This window comes from Bombus affinis, chromosome 9 (genome assembly GCF_024516045.1).
Source record: "Bombus affinis isolate iyBomAffi1 chromosome 9, iyBomAffi1.2, whole genome shotgun sequence".
In the NCBI taxonomy this organism is placed as follows: Eukaryota; Metazoa; Arthropoda; class Insecta; order Hymenoptera; family Apidae; genus Bombus; species Bombus affinis.
The window spans coordinates 14,193,054-14,209,293 of record NC_066352.1 but is presented as its reverse complement, the minus strand read 5'-3'; the positions used below and the strand labels follow the sequence as shown (position 1 = coordinate 14,209,293).

General features: G+C 35.9%; 2 protein-coding genes across 2 annotated transcripts; one reads left to right on the top strand and one right to left on the bottom strand.

Moving 5' to 3' along the window:
- Positions 1-3,438: 3,438 nt before the first annotated feature.
- Positions 3,439-8,685, top strand: LOC126920402 (uncharacterized). The gene is made up of 6 exons (XM_050730743.1): positions 3,439-3,578; positions 5,513-5,553; positions 7,066-7,268; positions 7,379-7,550; positions 7,620-7,769; positions 7,959-8,685. Exons 1-6 carry the CDS (start codon positions 3,553-3,555, stop codon positions 8,111-8,113), a joined length of 747 nt encoding a protein of 248 aa, XP_050586700.1. The 5' UTR covers positions 3,439-3,552; the 3' UTR covers positions 8,114-8,685.
- On the bottom strand, positions 8,399-14,278 carry LOC126920404 (circadian clock-controlled protein daywake-like). Its single transcript, XM_050730745.1, has 4 exons — positions 14,084-14,278; positions 10,412-10,792; positions 10,172-10,321; positions 8,399-9,737 (listed from the first exon to the last, which is right to left on the bottom strand). Exons 1-4 carry the CDS (start codon positions 14,145-14,147, stop codon positions 9,589-9,591), a joined length of 744 nt encoding a protein of 247 aa, XP_050586702.1. The 5' UTR covers positions 14,148-14,278; the 3' UTR covers positions 8,399-9,588.
- Positions 14,279-16,240: the final 1,962 nt, after the last annotated feature.

Sequence of the window (16,240 nt, the reverse complement as noted above, 5' to 3'; positions counted from 1 at the left end):
TTTATACAGCGGAGAAAGGAGGAAGAGGAACGCAAGGAATTTTTTGAAACCATAAAAATAGTCGCGAAGCTGGGCATAATCGTCACAGACGATACGATAGGAAACAAAGAGATCACTTGAAAATCTACGTAGTGTTGAGTGAGTTTTATCATTACCACCTGCTGACAAGATCTGCAATCGCTTAGTTTCCAACCCAATACGAACAGAAAGCTAAGAAAAGGAAGATGATATGTAAAATACCAAAGATCTCGTAATAGCGACATTAAGCAAGAAATTTCGAGGATCGGGCAATACCACCGATGTAATTAAATTGTAAATAGGATACTATATCGTATCGTAGCATACCGTTACTATCGTTAAATTCACGCACATATGAATTATATTGAAACCGAGTAAATTATGCGCATAAGTAATTCCCGTCACAAATCGATAACTTGCTACAATCTCTTAATAAATTTCGATAGTTGATTCTTCCTCTAGTAAAAACACGAAAAATTCGCAACGTGGATACTCGAGCAGAAACTCATATGTTGTTTCTTAAATTCATCAACTTAGAAGCAAAAGAAAAGGGAAAGAAGGGAGGAAAATCAGAAAGGTAGAGAAACAGCTAATAAAATCCCTGATCGGGTTGCAACATTATTCCACGAACGTGGTACGATGATTAAGATCACGCTTCGAGGTAAGTGACCAGGTTTACTCGCATATTTTGTCACGGATCGCAGAATTTAGGGCCAGTACCGCGGCGATCGCTTTTGCAACTTTCGCCGTCGCTTAACGATCCTCGTAAAAACCGCAGGAATCGCCACGACCGACTCTTTCTCCCTTCTTTCATCCCCTTCCTTCGCCGTTGTACGAATACTTCAATCTTCAATGGTGGAAGAACATCGAACTCACACGATCTCAGTGGATCGTTCTCTTGGGACAATTGTTTTTTACGTGGCCACTTTGTCGTTCCGATCGATTAGCATAGCTACCAACGATTGGCTGGTAGTAAAAGTGAATATTTACTTCGTGAAGTTTATTAGCGGAATCGCGATTAGTATTCAAACGTCGACAACTCGGAGATAATTGCACGTGTACGTCATTGCTGGGAACGCGTCTAGTTCGATTAAAGTTGAACGTTGGTTCTGACAATAAGAAAAGAAAAAAATGTATTCAAAATTGTGAGAATGGCTCGATTGTTTGTTTAGGAAACAAGGCTTACAGCTTTTGCTGAAGTTTAATCGAATTTATTTTGGTTTGGGGATTTTTGGTAAATCAGAGGCTAAAATTAGCTGAGATCGAACGAAGAAAAAGAGCCAAAATACTACGAACTAATAGTTACCCGCATAATTCTTATTGTCCTACACGCAAAAATTGTTATTAACCGATATGTGGCAAAATATATCCTAAATCAATGGCAATATCTGTAAACGACAACGGTAGGGCTTTCTGGTTCACGTAAGTCTTGGACACTGTTCGATTTGCTATGCAAAAGTAACAGGCTGTTGTAACGATTGTTAATTGTTATGCCCTTGGTACTATGTATCGCTGTTATTGCAACCCTGTGCAATTTAAAAAACGTGATATCAATTTAAATAATCTGATATGCACAGGAAATTCATTTAATATAATAATTAATAATATATGATAATTGGAAATTTGCAACTGTGTTTCTTTCATTGACGCGGAAGACAAGTTTTTTTGGTTTCCTCGAAGTCTTATTTTGAGAATTCTTCTCTCTCTTGAGAGGTTTTTGACAATTAATGGCATAGTAATAGTGTTAATAAATAAAGATGGTTTTTGTTTTATAAAAAGCGTAAAATGCGTTTTTCTTCCAGAATGCTTTTATTAATGTGATTCTTCCTCTTCTGCCAAAGGCTAAAAAATTAATGTACGTGGTACTAGTAGTTCGAGTATTATTTGCATTTCAGGATGTGACGAGTTAATCGTGGCGCGTTTTGCAATTAAAATTATCTTCAAGTATCTTCATGTTCATCATAAATTTCCTATCTCTATCGTGGTCCATAGAATTTTTCAAATCCCACGTCCCCATAAATCATCCATGACCTTTCCTCCTTTCACCCGTTTATTCTTCCATTTCTTTATTAATTTATTAAATCCCTGGATGTAGCAAGGAGCTACAAAAACCTACATAACCAAGTAACCTAAATGAAAATATGACGTAACGTTTACCGTGATTTACAACTGTTTACAAGTTTTTACTCGGTTCGTCAATTTCACTCGCACAACATTCCTAGTTCCCTGCAATGAATGCGTATACACTTGCAACTGTACATTCTTCGCGTTATAATTCTCGTATCTGTTATTACACAATGAATTCTTAAGATAAAGTTACACGTTTTATACGCCTCTCTCTGTTCAGAATGATTTGTATTGCAAATTTGTTATTTTTATTTTGATAGTATTTCTTCCCCGTTCAATAATAACTTTTTCTTTGATTAACTTACCATATGGAATATAATTTTTATTATTTACACGTGCTTTTGGTACCATTTTCAATTACAAGCATCAACAACCCCTTCCAAGAGGAGACAAACAAACTACGATCACAGAACCTTAAGAATTCCGTAAATTCGAGCTGCTAATTTCAACGTTTCTTAATTTAATATCTTCCCTCGATGTTCTTTTACTTCAAATCTCCCGAAACGTTTCAATTTTTTCGTCGCTCAAACGCTCCAAACTATCTACACTTAAAAACTTCAGTCTTCATTCCCCTGAAATTATCCATGCCTAGCCACCCTCTAAAATTCCTAGTCCGCCTTTGGCCATTAAAAGCCGAAAATCATCCCAACCGCACGAACCATAAACTGTCGAAACACTTGAAAAATGCCTACCCTAAAAGTCTCCCACTTTCACTCTGCCCTAATTTCCCTTGAGAATTCTAAATCTCCCCTTAATTATTAAAATACCAAATAATAAATAAAATATGAATTATTAAACGAAATCTGGCGAAACAATGTTTCGTCAAGAGAATCATCTTGCCCGAACGATCCACCGCCCCTTGACTCTCCGCTCTTCTACCGTAACCACCACCTATCTAACTCTTTGAACTCTCGATCTTCCACCAAACTGCTCTAACGTGTTCACTGCGGCGCGGTTTTCAAATTCAAAGGAAGCAAGATTAGGAAACGCGGATAAACAACTAGTGGCAACCCGTTCGTCGCGATAGTTGCCACGTTCCGGCAAACTGGAAAGTGGAGTGCGCAGTCCGCTTGTTCGGTAGCGGCGAACGAGAAAGTTCTGGAAAGCCGCGACAGTGAACGCGTTAGAGATAGAACTCGAGCATCGAGTGAGTCGTGAAAATCGCGAAGAAAGACGGATGGATGGAGGCAAAAGGCGATTCGACTGTGTGCAACACCGTTCTCCAGAAGTTAGCATCGGTGTGGCGCGAGCCACGGGGCTGGACCAATGACCGACAAGTGGCACGAGGTAATCAGCATGCTTAATGCGATAAGGCAATCCCTGCAGTCCTGTCCGGGGATCGTGGCTTTACATATCATCCCCGTCTTTCGATCGGTTAGACGCCAGAGAACCTGCTGACCGGCCGTGATGTACGCTCTTCTTGTGCGCCTTTGGTACGACCAATTTGTCTTATTTCTCCTTCTTAGTTTCTTTCGGTTACGGATTCAAAATTAACTTAAGCCACTAAGGATCGATCTTTAACCGTAATCCCGTTTAGCCGGTTAAAGGGAATTTTGGCTGCTCGTGTCACGTCGCAATCGTTACGGTTGTATTATCATATTACACGATCGATGGTCGATGGGCGTGTTATTTTTTCTCTATTTTCTTGATTTTGACTTTTTTTATTTTATTAGCCGATCGCGAGTAAAAGTTTCCTGTGAAATATGTGTTCAGTGGGAGTTTGGAAATGTGCGGTTAGAGGAGATAAGTGCGTACTCTTAATGGGGTGTCTTTGAAAGCTTGAAGATTACAGTTATCGAAGAATACGAGGATCTTGTTGATAGATTCGAACATTGAGATATTAATGTGGAAACATTTATAAAGGGATATTCGAAATCTGCCATGATATTCTTTCGATAAATATTTTATTTGCTTAAGAAGAGAAATATCCATATCGATGTACTGGAAAATTTTATGAACGAGGCGACACTTTGCGAGCACTTCAGGAAATAGACGACTTATATAAGTAGAATTTCAAATCTACAAGGCAAAATTTTATTGAAATTAACGTAGATTCGTAATTACATATTGAACTTGATCCGGTCGACAATCATAGCGCGAAAAAAGTGGTCGTCATTTATCAAATACTCGTGCAGACTGGTTTTATTCTCGATTTTATTTTAAAAGCAGCTAAGGATATTTCTTAACAGTTCGAGGTGTTACGCTTTCTTCATGCGAGTTAGGTGGATGTGAGATTTTTAAATCAAACAAATAATTATTTATTTGTGTCTTCCAACTTTGATCTTCTGAATTTATCGATTTCGTGAAACGATAGAAACACGTACATTACGCGTAATAAAGTGCATAAGAAACCGTGGAAAGTTTAAAAGTAAAAAGTTGTGGACATAAGAAATGTTTCTTTAATGACTAACTCTCGACGAAAATTTGCAAGATCGTAAAACGCGGAAGACATAAAGTTACACAAACCGCGGGTCGAGTATGTTGTGGTTTGGAAATGCTACACAGTGATGCAATACTAGTCTCGGTTCAAGCCAAGCACCAGCTATTCCCTTTCTGTTCCAATCGATTATTTAATGATGTACTATACGCTCTCGAGTTGATGGATTATCTTTTAAATAAATGTTTGTAACTGACGTGTATTCAGACGATTACTTACGAAAATATCTGATGCATTACTATGGCAAATTATTTTGGATTATATAATTAAAATACAATGTTTCGTTACTCATAGTAATTACAAATGTGTTTAAGACGTCTTTGTGCAAAGTATATAAAAGACAACCTTGGCATCGTTCGTTTAAAGAATCTTACCAGCATACAGTTTCTTCATGAAGCATACAACTACGATTTACGAGCTACTGTGTTATCTTTGATTCGATAGAGTTCTTTATTCAAGTTCGATGTAAATAAATATGACAAGTTAATTCAATAGTTCATAATAGTTTATTTATGAAGAAGTCTTAAATAAAACCATCTATATATATCTATATCTATATCTATATATATCTATATATAGGTGGCTTTATTTAAGGTTAGGTTAGTTAAGGTTAGTTTATATTTAAACTAGGTTAGGTTAGGTTACATTTATAAATAAAACCATATATATGTATATAGCTATATTCGTTTAAAAGTCAAACAATTTGCATAATATAAAATAATAACCTTTTATGCTACTTTCTCTTCTCTTTCGATATCTTTCCCCTAAATAAAGCACCATTCATACTTCTCACTTAAACGAAGAAAATTAGATCGATAAAGGTAAAATACCGAGATTCTATAATCTTTTGTTACAAAAACATGGAATGAAACTAGAGATATACTTTACGATGCGATAAAATGGCAATTAATATTTTTCTATTTTTTTCAGCTTAACAGCGACTCTGTTCTCCGCAGTCTTTGCTGTTTTGCGTGAGTATTTCCATAATGAAAAAACTTATAAAATCAGAAACGAAGGATCGCAAAATTAAAAATATCAAAATCCTATAAATTAAAATTGAATGGAAAATTCCGAAACGATCTCTACCAAGAAATTCTATCCACTTCGAATCACTCTTCCAAGTAAAAGGAAATTTCGCGCTAATCGCACATCGAACGATCGGTCATCCGCGAGTTTCAAAGGAATTAATCTCCTTTCACCAGTCCTTACCCTAATTTTTGTGTCTTGCTTAATGCCAACGAGATCTTCTCGAGAATGTGTTGATAGGTATTAAGGATCGATTGCAAAATTTCAGTAGTGGCTCTCCATGAAAGACAGAAGTGAGTACACATGTAGCGTGCATTTTAAACGCGTTTCGACATCTATCGTGCCGCTTTCGGTTTTTTAAAACAGGACTGCATCCACGACATTGAACTCGATTAACAACAAGAAACGAGTTCACCGATCTGGTTCATTTCGACGATCTCTCTCTTGAAATCTCTGGTCGATTAATAATTCATCCCCCTGAACCTTCAACAAAAAATAATATTTCGGTAGTAAATTAGATGAAATAGAAGATAGAATTTCGTGGTAGAAGATCCGCGCTCGTTATGATTCATCGTTATATTTTTGGAATGACAGCAAATGATATGCCGAAGACAATAACGAAAATAATAGTTAAAGGTGTTAAAGGTGTAAATAATAGTTAAACAAACGACAGAACGAAGATTCTCTTGCGTTGTATAGGGGATTTCGTAATTAAGTGGACATAAATAGATATTGTGAAATAAAACTTTACACTTTTTATTTAAAAACGTTGGCTATATCGATTGGCAGTCCTTGTTATAAGTGTAGTAACTTTTTTATCATTTGTACGCGTTGGACTTTGAAATTGTTAAAGAGGTCGAAGATAATAAATATTTCCTCGTGTTATTCCTTTTTATAGAACAAGTAACGTAAAATTGATCTGAATAATAAAATTAGAATCTAGAACGATACAGTTGATATACCGTGATAAATAAATGGAATCGTATCGACGAGGCAACCTTATATTTCCTATTTCCATCAATGATGAATCAAACAAATCGCAATGTAGATTCTATTTTTCTTTATATCCCGAAGAATTTAAATTTGCTTAAACGTCCATGATCTAATTGTTAATAATCACGCTAGCAAGATAGCAAATATCATGCAGATTCCAATCTAGTGCACAAAGCAACGCAATTTTCGCTAAAACGACATTGTCTATTCCCGTTCCAAGTGATCCATAATTATTCCTTCTTCATTTCTGATTTTTAATTCCAGATCTCCAATTCTTAATCTTTGATTCTTGATTTCTAATTGCCTAACTTTTTCGACCTTTCAATTTCTTCAACTTAAATACACATTTGTATAAAATTGCGCGATGCATCTCTTCGTATTATAATACTTGGACCGTTCGAATCACGCGAGACGATTTCAACGCGTCAACAATTAATCCAGTTTGAGCGATCGTTCGATTTCAGCGTCTTACATAAAGCCGTGCAAGAAGAGCGATCCAGATATCAACAAATGCATCACCAGGTCCATCGATCAGCTTCGTGATAAATTATCAGTTGGGATACCAGAACTCGGCGCACCAGCCATCGAACCCCTAAACCTCAAACAAATTCGTCTGTCTCGAGGACCAGTCGGAGCGAGGCTCGACGTCAATCTCACGGATTTGCGGGTAAATTTGTAGAACGGAACGCGATCATCTGCGTAGATCGATGTTACTTGCTCGATCCTCTCTTTTTCTTGTTATAATTTGTCTTTTTTACGTTAATAACGAAACATTAGGTGTTTGGTCCATCCTCGTTCAATATCCGGGACCTTAAAGCTGACGTAGAGAACGTGGTCTTCACGTTCAAGGTGAATTTCGATAAGTTGAGCTTTCAGGGGAAGTACCAGATCGACGCAAGGCTGCTTTTGCTGAAATTGACAGGGCAGGGTGATATCACTGGATCTTTCAGTAATTAAATTTCTTTATTTCATTTCTAAATTCTATCTACCATTGATTTGATTTATTTTTATTCCAAAGCCAATTATGATTCGGACGTCGTCCTACGAGCACGCAAAGTGCACAGAGATAACGACGTCTACCTTAATTTTGAGAAGATGAAGATGAAGATCAAAATCGGCAAGGCGCATTTAAATCTCAGTAATTTGTTTGGCGGCGATACTGTTCTTGGTAAGCTAATCGTTATCTTAACTATATATCCCCATCGGTAAATTAGGTTAGTGATTTTCCTTAATTATTTTTGTAGTATCCTAATTATTCCTCAGATCCTCGTAACAGCGAATAATTATTATTCGATCGTGATTTATGAATTGCATTAATACGTTTCCGAGGTGTTAATCACATTTTTCGTTCGATCAGCCGCTACCACCCACGAGTTGTTAAACAACAACAACGCTCTATTTCTGGACGAAATCACACCGGTGCTGGAAACATCGCTGGCAACACTTTTCACGGACGTGGCCAATAAAATCACAAAGACTTTCACGTACAAAGAACTATTTCCGGACGATTAAACTGTTTAAATCGTTAAGATTCGGTTCCGATAATCTTGTAAAAATTTGTACAGCTACTTTTGTTATCTTTTATTGTCAATGTATATTCATACGGGCATACATTTGCATACGTCATATATTTTATAAACGAATGAAAGAACACATTTCGATATTATTATCTTGTTAAAGAATTATGAACGAGTAATTGGAAAATAAAATAAATATATAAAGTTTGGAAAAGCATTTAGGCGTGCTTCTAAAATTGGTGTAGATCGTATATTATTAAGTGTTACTGTAAAATCAAGGTAAGATATATTCAGCTTAAGATTTATTATAACACTTATTCGGCTTATTACAAAAGTTTTCAATCAACGAACGACAAACAAGAAACCAGACAGAAAATGGTCAACATGATACGTATAGTTGCGACAAATAATTTTACAATGAAGTTATGAAATTGTGTAATTACGTTCTAACATGTCACATGATTTGTACAAAAGTAGGCGAATAATTTTTAACGTACAAAGTAATGTTCAATTGTAACGAAACATTTTGCCCCATGAATAATAAAATTTTATCAAAAGATCGTAAAATGATTTGCTTTAACAATTACACCTGGAAATTAATAACAAGCGTACAATATTCGACATCTATGTGAAAGTATACATTTATATATACAAACAGATTCTATGTTGTTTCATTGTAATCGTATTTTATAACAAATAACGACGAATTAATTAAGATTAAATAAGATTAATTAAGATGTCCAAAATTTAAAATATCTTTCTCCTTTTTGGTTGTTTAAAAATGCTATTTTCCATCTAGGCTATGACAACAACAAACTACCATTCGTTACTTACTATAGTTAATCACATTAAGCTATATCTAATATGCAGTATAAAAACGATCTAAGTACGTACTTAAAATGTAAAAAATTCTCTGTTTTTCGCTTTAATACGTTTCCTGTCGGACCTGATTTTCCATATCGAAATCGACAATTCTGTTCGTGATATTCCAGAACGTTGCAGAAACGCTCAGCAAACCAGAAAGAAACTTTTACAGTATATGCGTGCTAATATTTATAATATTGGAAAGATCATTATTAGGAAAAAGAAACTGTAGTATTTAAGTTACATCTGGACGAATAACTTTGCTCAGTGAATATGCTTTCAAATATTTATAAGATTATTAACAAAGAAAATGTGCAAATGTGTCCAAGTATAAAATTACAATACCTTGCAAAATACAAATGCTTGCTACTTGACATAATCTGACACCAAGCATTTGACATTTTACGACACTTTTCACGTGTATTAAATACAATGAATAATTTAATTTACCAAATGTGTATCACTTGAAATTGATAATTTCGAGTCGAATAATATTTATATTTCAATGAATATGAATTATTGGATTGTTCATAGTTGAGGAGACAGGAAACGCGTTAAACGCACTCTACCATTAGTTATGGGATCGCCTAACGTAGCGAACGTGGACTAGGGAAGTAATTCCTCTTTTGTGAGAGCCCCTAATGCTCTGGCGGCCAATGCTCTGCTAACAGTCGCGGCTGTGTCCTCGATAATCGGGCTGGCGATATCCAGGACTAAGCGTGGATTCGAGTTGAAAAACGTGGCCGCTGCGTCAGCTGAAAAGACGAAATTGCAGCGAAAGGTGAGAAAAAGAAGGGAAAGAGGGAAGATCGAAGAACGAAGAAGGGAGGAAGTTGGACAAAAGCCTCGCAGATTGTGGTTGCCGGAGCAGATTTAAAGTTATTGAGCCAAAGAAAAGGAAGTATTTCGTACTATTGAATTTCGATTGTTACGAAGAACGTTATTATGTCTGTTTAACGGGAAATTTATGAAGAATTCACAATTGGCTTTTGTACTCGTATTTTCGTTTAAGCGATCGTTCGAATCATCTTTAAGAAATATGGACAGATTTGGTATTATAGCGATGGACGATTTTTTAAAAGAATTAGATTGCCTAGCGAATTAATCTCTTTTAACCAATTAAGCTCATCTTGCCTTCGTTTTTTCGATTCGAGACGAAAGTTAAATTACAGATTAACTAGATAGTTACCAGCTACAGAGTGACTAGGCGGTGCTTTTAGTTTGATGTTTCCGTCTCCTACGCGAATCTTTGTCACCAGCTTATCGATCTCGATCCTTTGTATTCCATTCTTATCGGTAACTTCTTTGCCTTGAGCAGATACTTGCGCTTCCGTGCTGGCTGTGGCGATAAATCAATTCGATAGCACGAGAGACAGAAATACTTAGATTCGGACGTGTCGAACGAAACGCTCGCTGGAAATATACTCACTGAAATTTCCTTTGAAACTGCCAGCTCCGTTCAATGGAAGTAACAGCAATCTTCCTTGTACATCGTAATCTCCATTTACATGGACATGGGGCAGCTGAACTTTGAGACGAACCGATAGATCATTCGGATTGGCCTTCAAATCGCTAATAACGAAATTTGTTGCGCCGTACACGCGAATCTGACTCATGTTCGCCTTGATCTTCAGCGAATCCAGGTTTCTATCCACCGTTAACGATGGCAGGAATAGAGGATCTAAAGCTGGCAACTTCAAAGACGGGATACCCTTGGCCAGGTACGGCGTTATAGCGTTCAATTGCTGCACCACGCATCTGTCGTATTGCGGCAGGTCGAGCGCCCGTGGACAAGACTGCACACCAGGTGCTGCAAAGCAGATGCAATAGTGTAATTTTGGCGACGACGAAAAGTCAAACGTTTCTTCGCAATGGATGATATCGGTGGAAGATTTTTGAACGAGAGAATTTGGATTTTTTAAATATGGACGCTGTTACAGGGTATCCAAGTCATTTCGTAGGCGATAATCCAACAGTTAATAATAATAGCAAATTGACAAGGTATAAATTATGTGCTTCTTCTTAACGATTTTATCATTTTTCATTGAATAGAATAATCGGATAATTTATGAAATGCGTTAAAAATGTGTTTATAAATATATTTCATATGTTTCGTTATGAAAAATGTTCGAATTACATAAGGGGATTTGTTAAAAATCTTTTTCTTTTTGGAAATTAAATATTTGTGGACGATAGCGAAGTAAGAAAGTGTTTGTTTTATATTATTACTTAGGAATTCGAATGATGTTCGTTCGTCATATAAAACGTTTAATTAACAATTTCTTTAGATGCAATATGAAAACGTTTGCAGAAGAATGCGTCTAACCGGCGTGACATAGCGAAACTTCCTTTTACGTTGCGAAAGGGGTCCTGACATTCCAATCGGTGAAAAGCAACGACTCGCGTGTTTGTAGAACCTATAATTATTTTAGCTGGACGCAGCTTAAGCAATTTAAATGACCCACTTTCCCACTAGCTAACCAACGCAAACGCTTATTTTAATATCCAAGACCAATTCGATTAGTCTCACTCATTGAACGATTAATCGGAAACACTGCGAACATTGTTACAAGTAACGCGTTAAAAGAGCAAACGAAATTCTACTCAACGTGCATCTATGTAAACGAAGATCGCATTAGACAATAAGCCTCGCTACAATAAATAATATACATACGTTATTAAACAGTTAAGTATCTAAGCAATTACTTTTCATCTATTGTTTCAGTTTCCGTGATATTTCCCATAAACTTTTTACCATACCCATAACAATCGTTTATTATTAAACGTAACAAACAAAAAGACAGAGATTAGGAATAATTGCTCCTACCAGATATAAATCGGTTTTGCAAAATGATCGCGTCTTTTTATATTCCCTATTCTACAAATTTCCTTTTGTTTACCACCAGATATAAATCGGTTTTGCAAAATGATCGCGTCTTTTTATATTTCTTATTCCATAAATTTCCTTTTGTCCACCACTGTACGAACGACGAACAATATGTGCAACGCACTGCGTGAAGAGTCTACGAACAACGTGCAAACCTTGGGCGACTGAACGATCAACGATAGTTGATGATCAAAGAGTCACGGTGAGCGTCTTTTTGCCAGTTGCTGGAGGCCAGGCTTAAAATCGAAAGTGATTCGACGTTCGGTAGAAAGTGAAATTACGTTGGCAAGCGCCCATGCTCTTTCTACGACCGTAAAGGCGAATTCTCGGTGCTGAAGAGTCCGAAGGCGGGAGAGAAGAAAACACATGTGTTCGAGAAAGGATCGATCGATACAGGGGATCAACGGGATCGGCGCGGCGCCGCGTTGTTACTGATTGATAGATCGCCGATAGCTAGAAAGAGCGGACCGTTGCGAACGATTGATCGTTCTTCGAGAATGTCCTTACGACCTGGAGCCGGTCCGTTCGATCCGAATTTCTAAACGACCGATAAAAAAATTTCGATCGTAAAACTCGAAGCATGGTCGAGGGTGAAACGAGGTGACAATAACGTTGATTGGGGTTAAGGGTTGGTTTCACGATAGAATTACCGTTCCTTCGTGCGTATCCCAACCTATCGTGCATGATTAGAACTCGAGAGATTTGTACGACAAAATTAGAGAAATATGTACAGTGACTTACGAAAGTATTTTAATGCTTGGTAGAAGGAGTATTTTATAAAAATATTATATTTTGCCTTTTGTTTCTATTTTCTTATATTTTAACATTTTTCTCCCTTCTTATCTTCTTATTTTTATTTTCTATAAAACGCCGAATAATTATTTTCAATCTTCCCCCTGTAGGGGAAATTTTTCGCGTTTCGTTTGGATATCTGCTACGTTGCTTCCTTGTTTCACCAACGTTTTCTATTTTTATCGAGCAACAAAATTCATATGCGCTCGAATGTGAAAGACATTCGATGAATAAAGTTTAATTTTGTTCTTTAAGCAATTTCTTTCGTCACGGTCGATTACATTCACGTCGAAAACCAGAATCGTCCAACACGTTCGTTACGTCACGCAACGTCATTTTACACGAAGCACCTTTAACAGATGTTTACGGGTGTCAAGTTATAGCTACACAACATCGAAAGTTCTTCGGACGATAAATTTTTTAAATATCGCATCTCGCTTGTTCCATCTTTTTCCCCAAACATCGTACGTATCTTATTGCTTTTTTCTTTATTTTATCGGAGCAGTAAGAACTTAGCCACGTTACGTCGTAAATAAAAAGGATTTAGCGAGGTAACTTTTTCAGAAACCTTTTAACACTGTTGGTACAAGAAAGTTTTTCACATTAGATCCGTAGTAATTAAACTAAAGATAGATTTACCAAAAGGCTTTGTAAAATATGTTCTTATGTTTATAACATTTAAACCGACGATATACTTGTAAAATAAAAATGGTACAAAAATACTTAAGGTACTTTAACTATACTACTTAACTACTTTATTAAACTACGTATTTCACGTTGTGACATAAACTACTCTAAGCAGGATATTCTCCTAAAGACAGACAATCTTAAATTACTTTATATCTCAAAATGCTTGATATTCTTGTAAGATTCCCAGAAAACCCTCAAGCTATGAGAAGTTAATTTTATTATGTATGTAAATACCTATCAATAACGAAGTTGTACCATGACAGTGGTTACCATATTATGAACGTTAAAAATAGAATCAATTTTCATTGATATCGTCCTTGAAACGTTTCTATACACGAGTCGTGGATAATCGCGTGTCTGTATCAACGTTTCAACATTGAGATTGACGTTTCAGTTTACTTAGTCAGGATATGGTAAACGTTCTTTTCGGATGCAAGTTGTGTTAAACATCTTTTAAGTAACAGCTATGAAATATCACGACGTTTGGAATCAAGCAGCGTCTATTATGTCTTATTAGTAATTACCAAACCGCGGTTTTTTATCCAATTATGCGAAATTTGAAGATGCAAAACCGTATAGAACGTTCATAATGTGCACAAAATACATAAAATATACAAAGAATTTGTTTTTGTTGTTTCCCAAGATACAACGACGTTTGAACAAAACCAGATGCAAATGTTATTTCTAGTTCGTAACAGGATTTAGAAGCGTGAAGATGAAAATGGTACTCACGTAGTTCGGAGAAGGCAGCTCCGGTCCAGCTGGCAATCAGGAACAATCCGATCAACAACGTCATCCTGTAGCTGGCCGGTGTCAGGAGGACGTGATTTATCTCCACCGATTGAAATTAGCGAGAGCGATATTGAAAATGCGTACGATGGCCCGCGTTGCCTGGGTATATATCAACTAACGCCACTTTCTCCGACTGTATGCCGCCCCACTCGCCGTAATGGTGAATTTATCACGGTAGAATGCCTTCTTTTAACTCAGTCAGGGCCGTAGCCATGCACACCGTATTCCATTTGATAGAATTCGCGATGCTTCTACGCGGAATCGCGCGAAGGTAGGTCAGGATTAGACGCAGAAGGTAATGACGAGGTAACGTGGGATTTTTCATTGTTTTCGCTCGATACCCTGTATATTTTCTTCTTCTTCGGTGAGAAAAATTAATAAGGTGTTTTTCTGTTTTTACTCGATAAGGTATATTCAGTGTTAATCTAGGTCTTGCTTTGTTTATTCTTGCGTTGGTGAATTTTTTAGTATTTTCTTTCCACTTCTGTTTGTCAGGATAGCAGATATAAATGTTTGCTATATCTGTTTAATAAAATATTTCGAATATCTTTATCTTTCCCTCAGGTTGTATACTAGTATTTATTATTATTAATTGTTTTGGCTGAGTTTTTTGTATTTAGACATTTCTGTTCCTTTTTATTTAACTTGGTCTCTTTCCTATGTTTCTATTACCGTAATATCGTAATTTGCGAGTCCGTAATGGCAAGCTTTTAGTTTTTAATCCCCTGCTAAAAACATGGCGAGTGTTATCATCTTCTTCTCTCTAGTCTTCTTTAGAAGAGTAAATTTCGTACAATATTTCTGACAAATAAAATCAATCGTTATAATCCTAATATTGAATTCAATATACGCTTTGTCGATGTTATTTTCCTTCGTTGCATGCATTTGCGTTTGTAATTGGCTATTATGTTCGATACGTGCAAAGAAAATAAAAGTTGGGCCATTGAAATTCGTCCAGTCGGACTTTGGTGAGAGTGTTCGAAGGATCTTCTCGCGAGTAGAGTGCTCGAACGAATCTTTAACGTATTATACTGAATCAATTAACCGATTGATTTTATGAAAGTTCTTTATAATCAAAAAATTGCAACTAATTTTTGGAAATAGCATAACGAACACAATTGCCGAGTAACTCCGTAAATTAAATATTTATATATTGAATTGAATATATAACTAAAACGATTTTGTTTGTGATTTGAATTAATCAGGGTTAATCGTTTAGTAGTAGATTTTAATTTCGATTTACCATGTCGAAAAATTAATTGGCACGTGAAGAATGAATTATATAATTAACGCACGTTACACAATTGTCACAAGCTTCCTTGTGGTCAACTTTTGGAAAGTAAGAATCATTAATTATTTAAAAGACTCGTCGTGTTTAGGCTATAAATTCCAAAGTAATCGATTTTACATTTATATAATATCGTGTTTATAATAATCGAATCGTAGAAAGTAGTAATGTCTCACGCTAAAAATCGTCGAAATACTCTCGGTTAATAATTTACCTCTGTAAAACATGCTAAGTATAAGCAGGCAATATAAGTTTATAGTATATTCATAGAGAGAAGAAATATTCTGACTTGATAGATATTTTTAAATGATATTCATAGCACAAAAGAGTGTTCACTGCAAGCCAGTTTGTGTAAATTTTGTTAAAATAAATGAGACATAGCTGAAAAAATTGAATCCGTCTAATTGCAAACAAAATATAAGAAACTTAATCCTTTTCTGTGAAAGAAATTCAAGAAATTATATTCTGTTTATAAAAATACTGATTTCTCTAGTTATACAGAACGTATTCTGCATGTTTAAAAATTAATCAATTATCCATAAATAATTGTAGGTAGTCATAAAATAATTGGAAAGAAAAATTCTCTGATAACAATCCTCTAATAGAATAAAATAGATAAAATAATAGCAAGTAAAATTCTCACTAAATTATAATCCATCAAACAACGGAATTCTAATTTGAATTTTTTTTGCATCAAGTAATTTCTTCCGTCAATTACGGTTTCCTTTAGCGACATCCTCCCATCGCAATAATTTCTCTCGCAACTGGCCAAGAATAGCGATAATAATTCTCCTTGCAATGATTCGTTG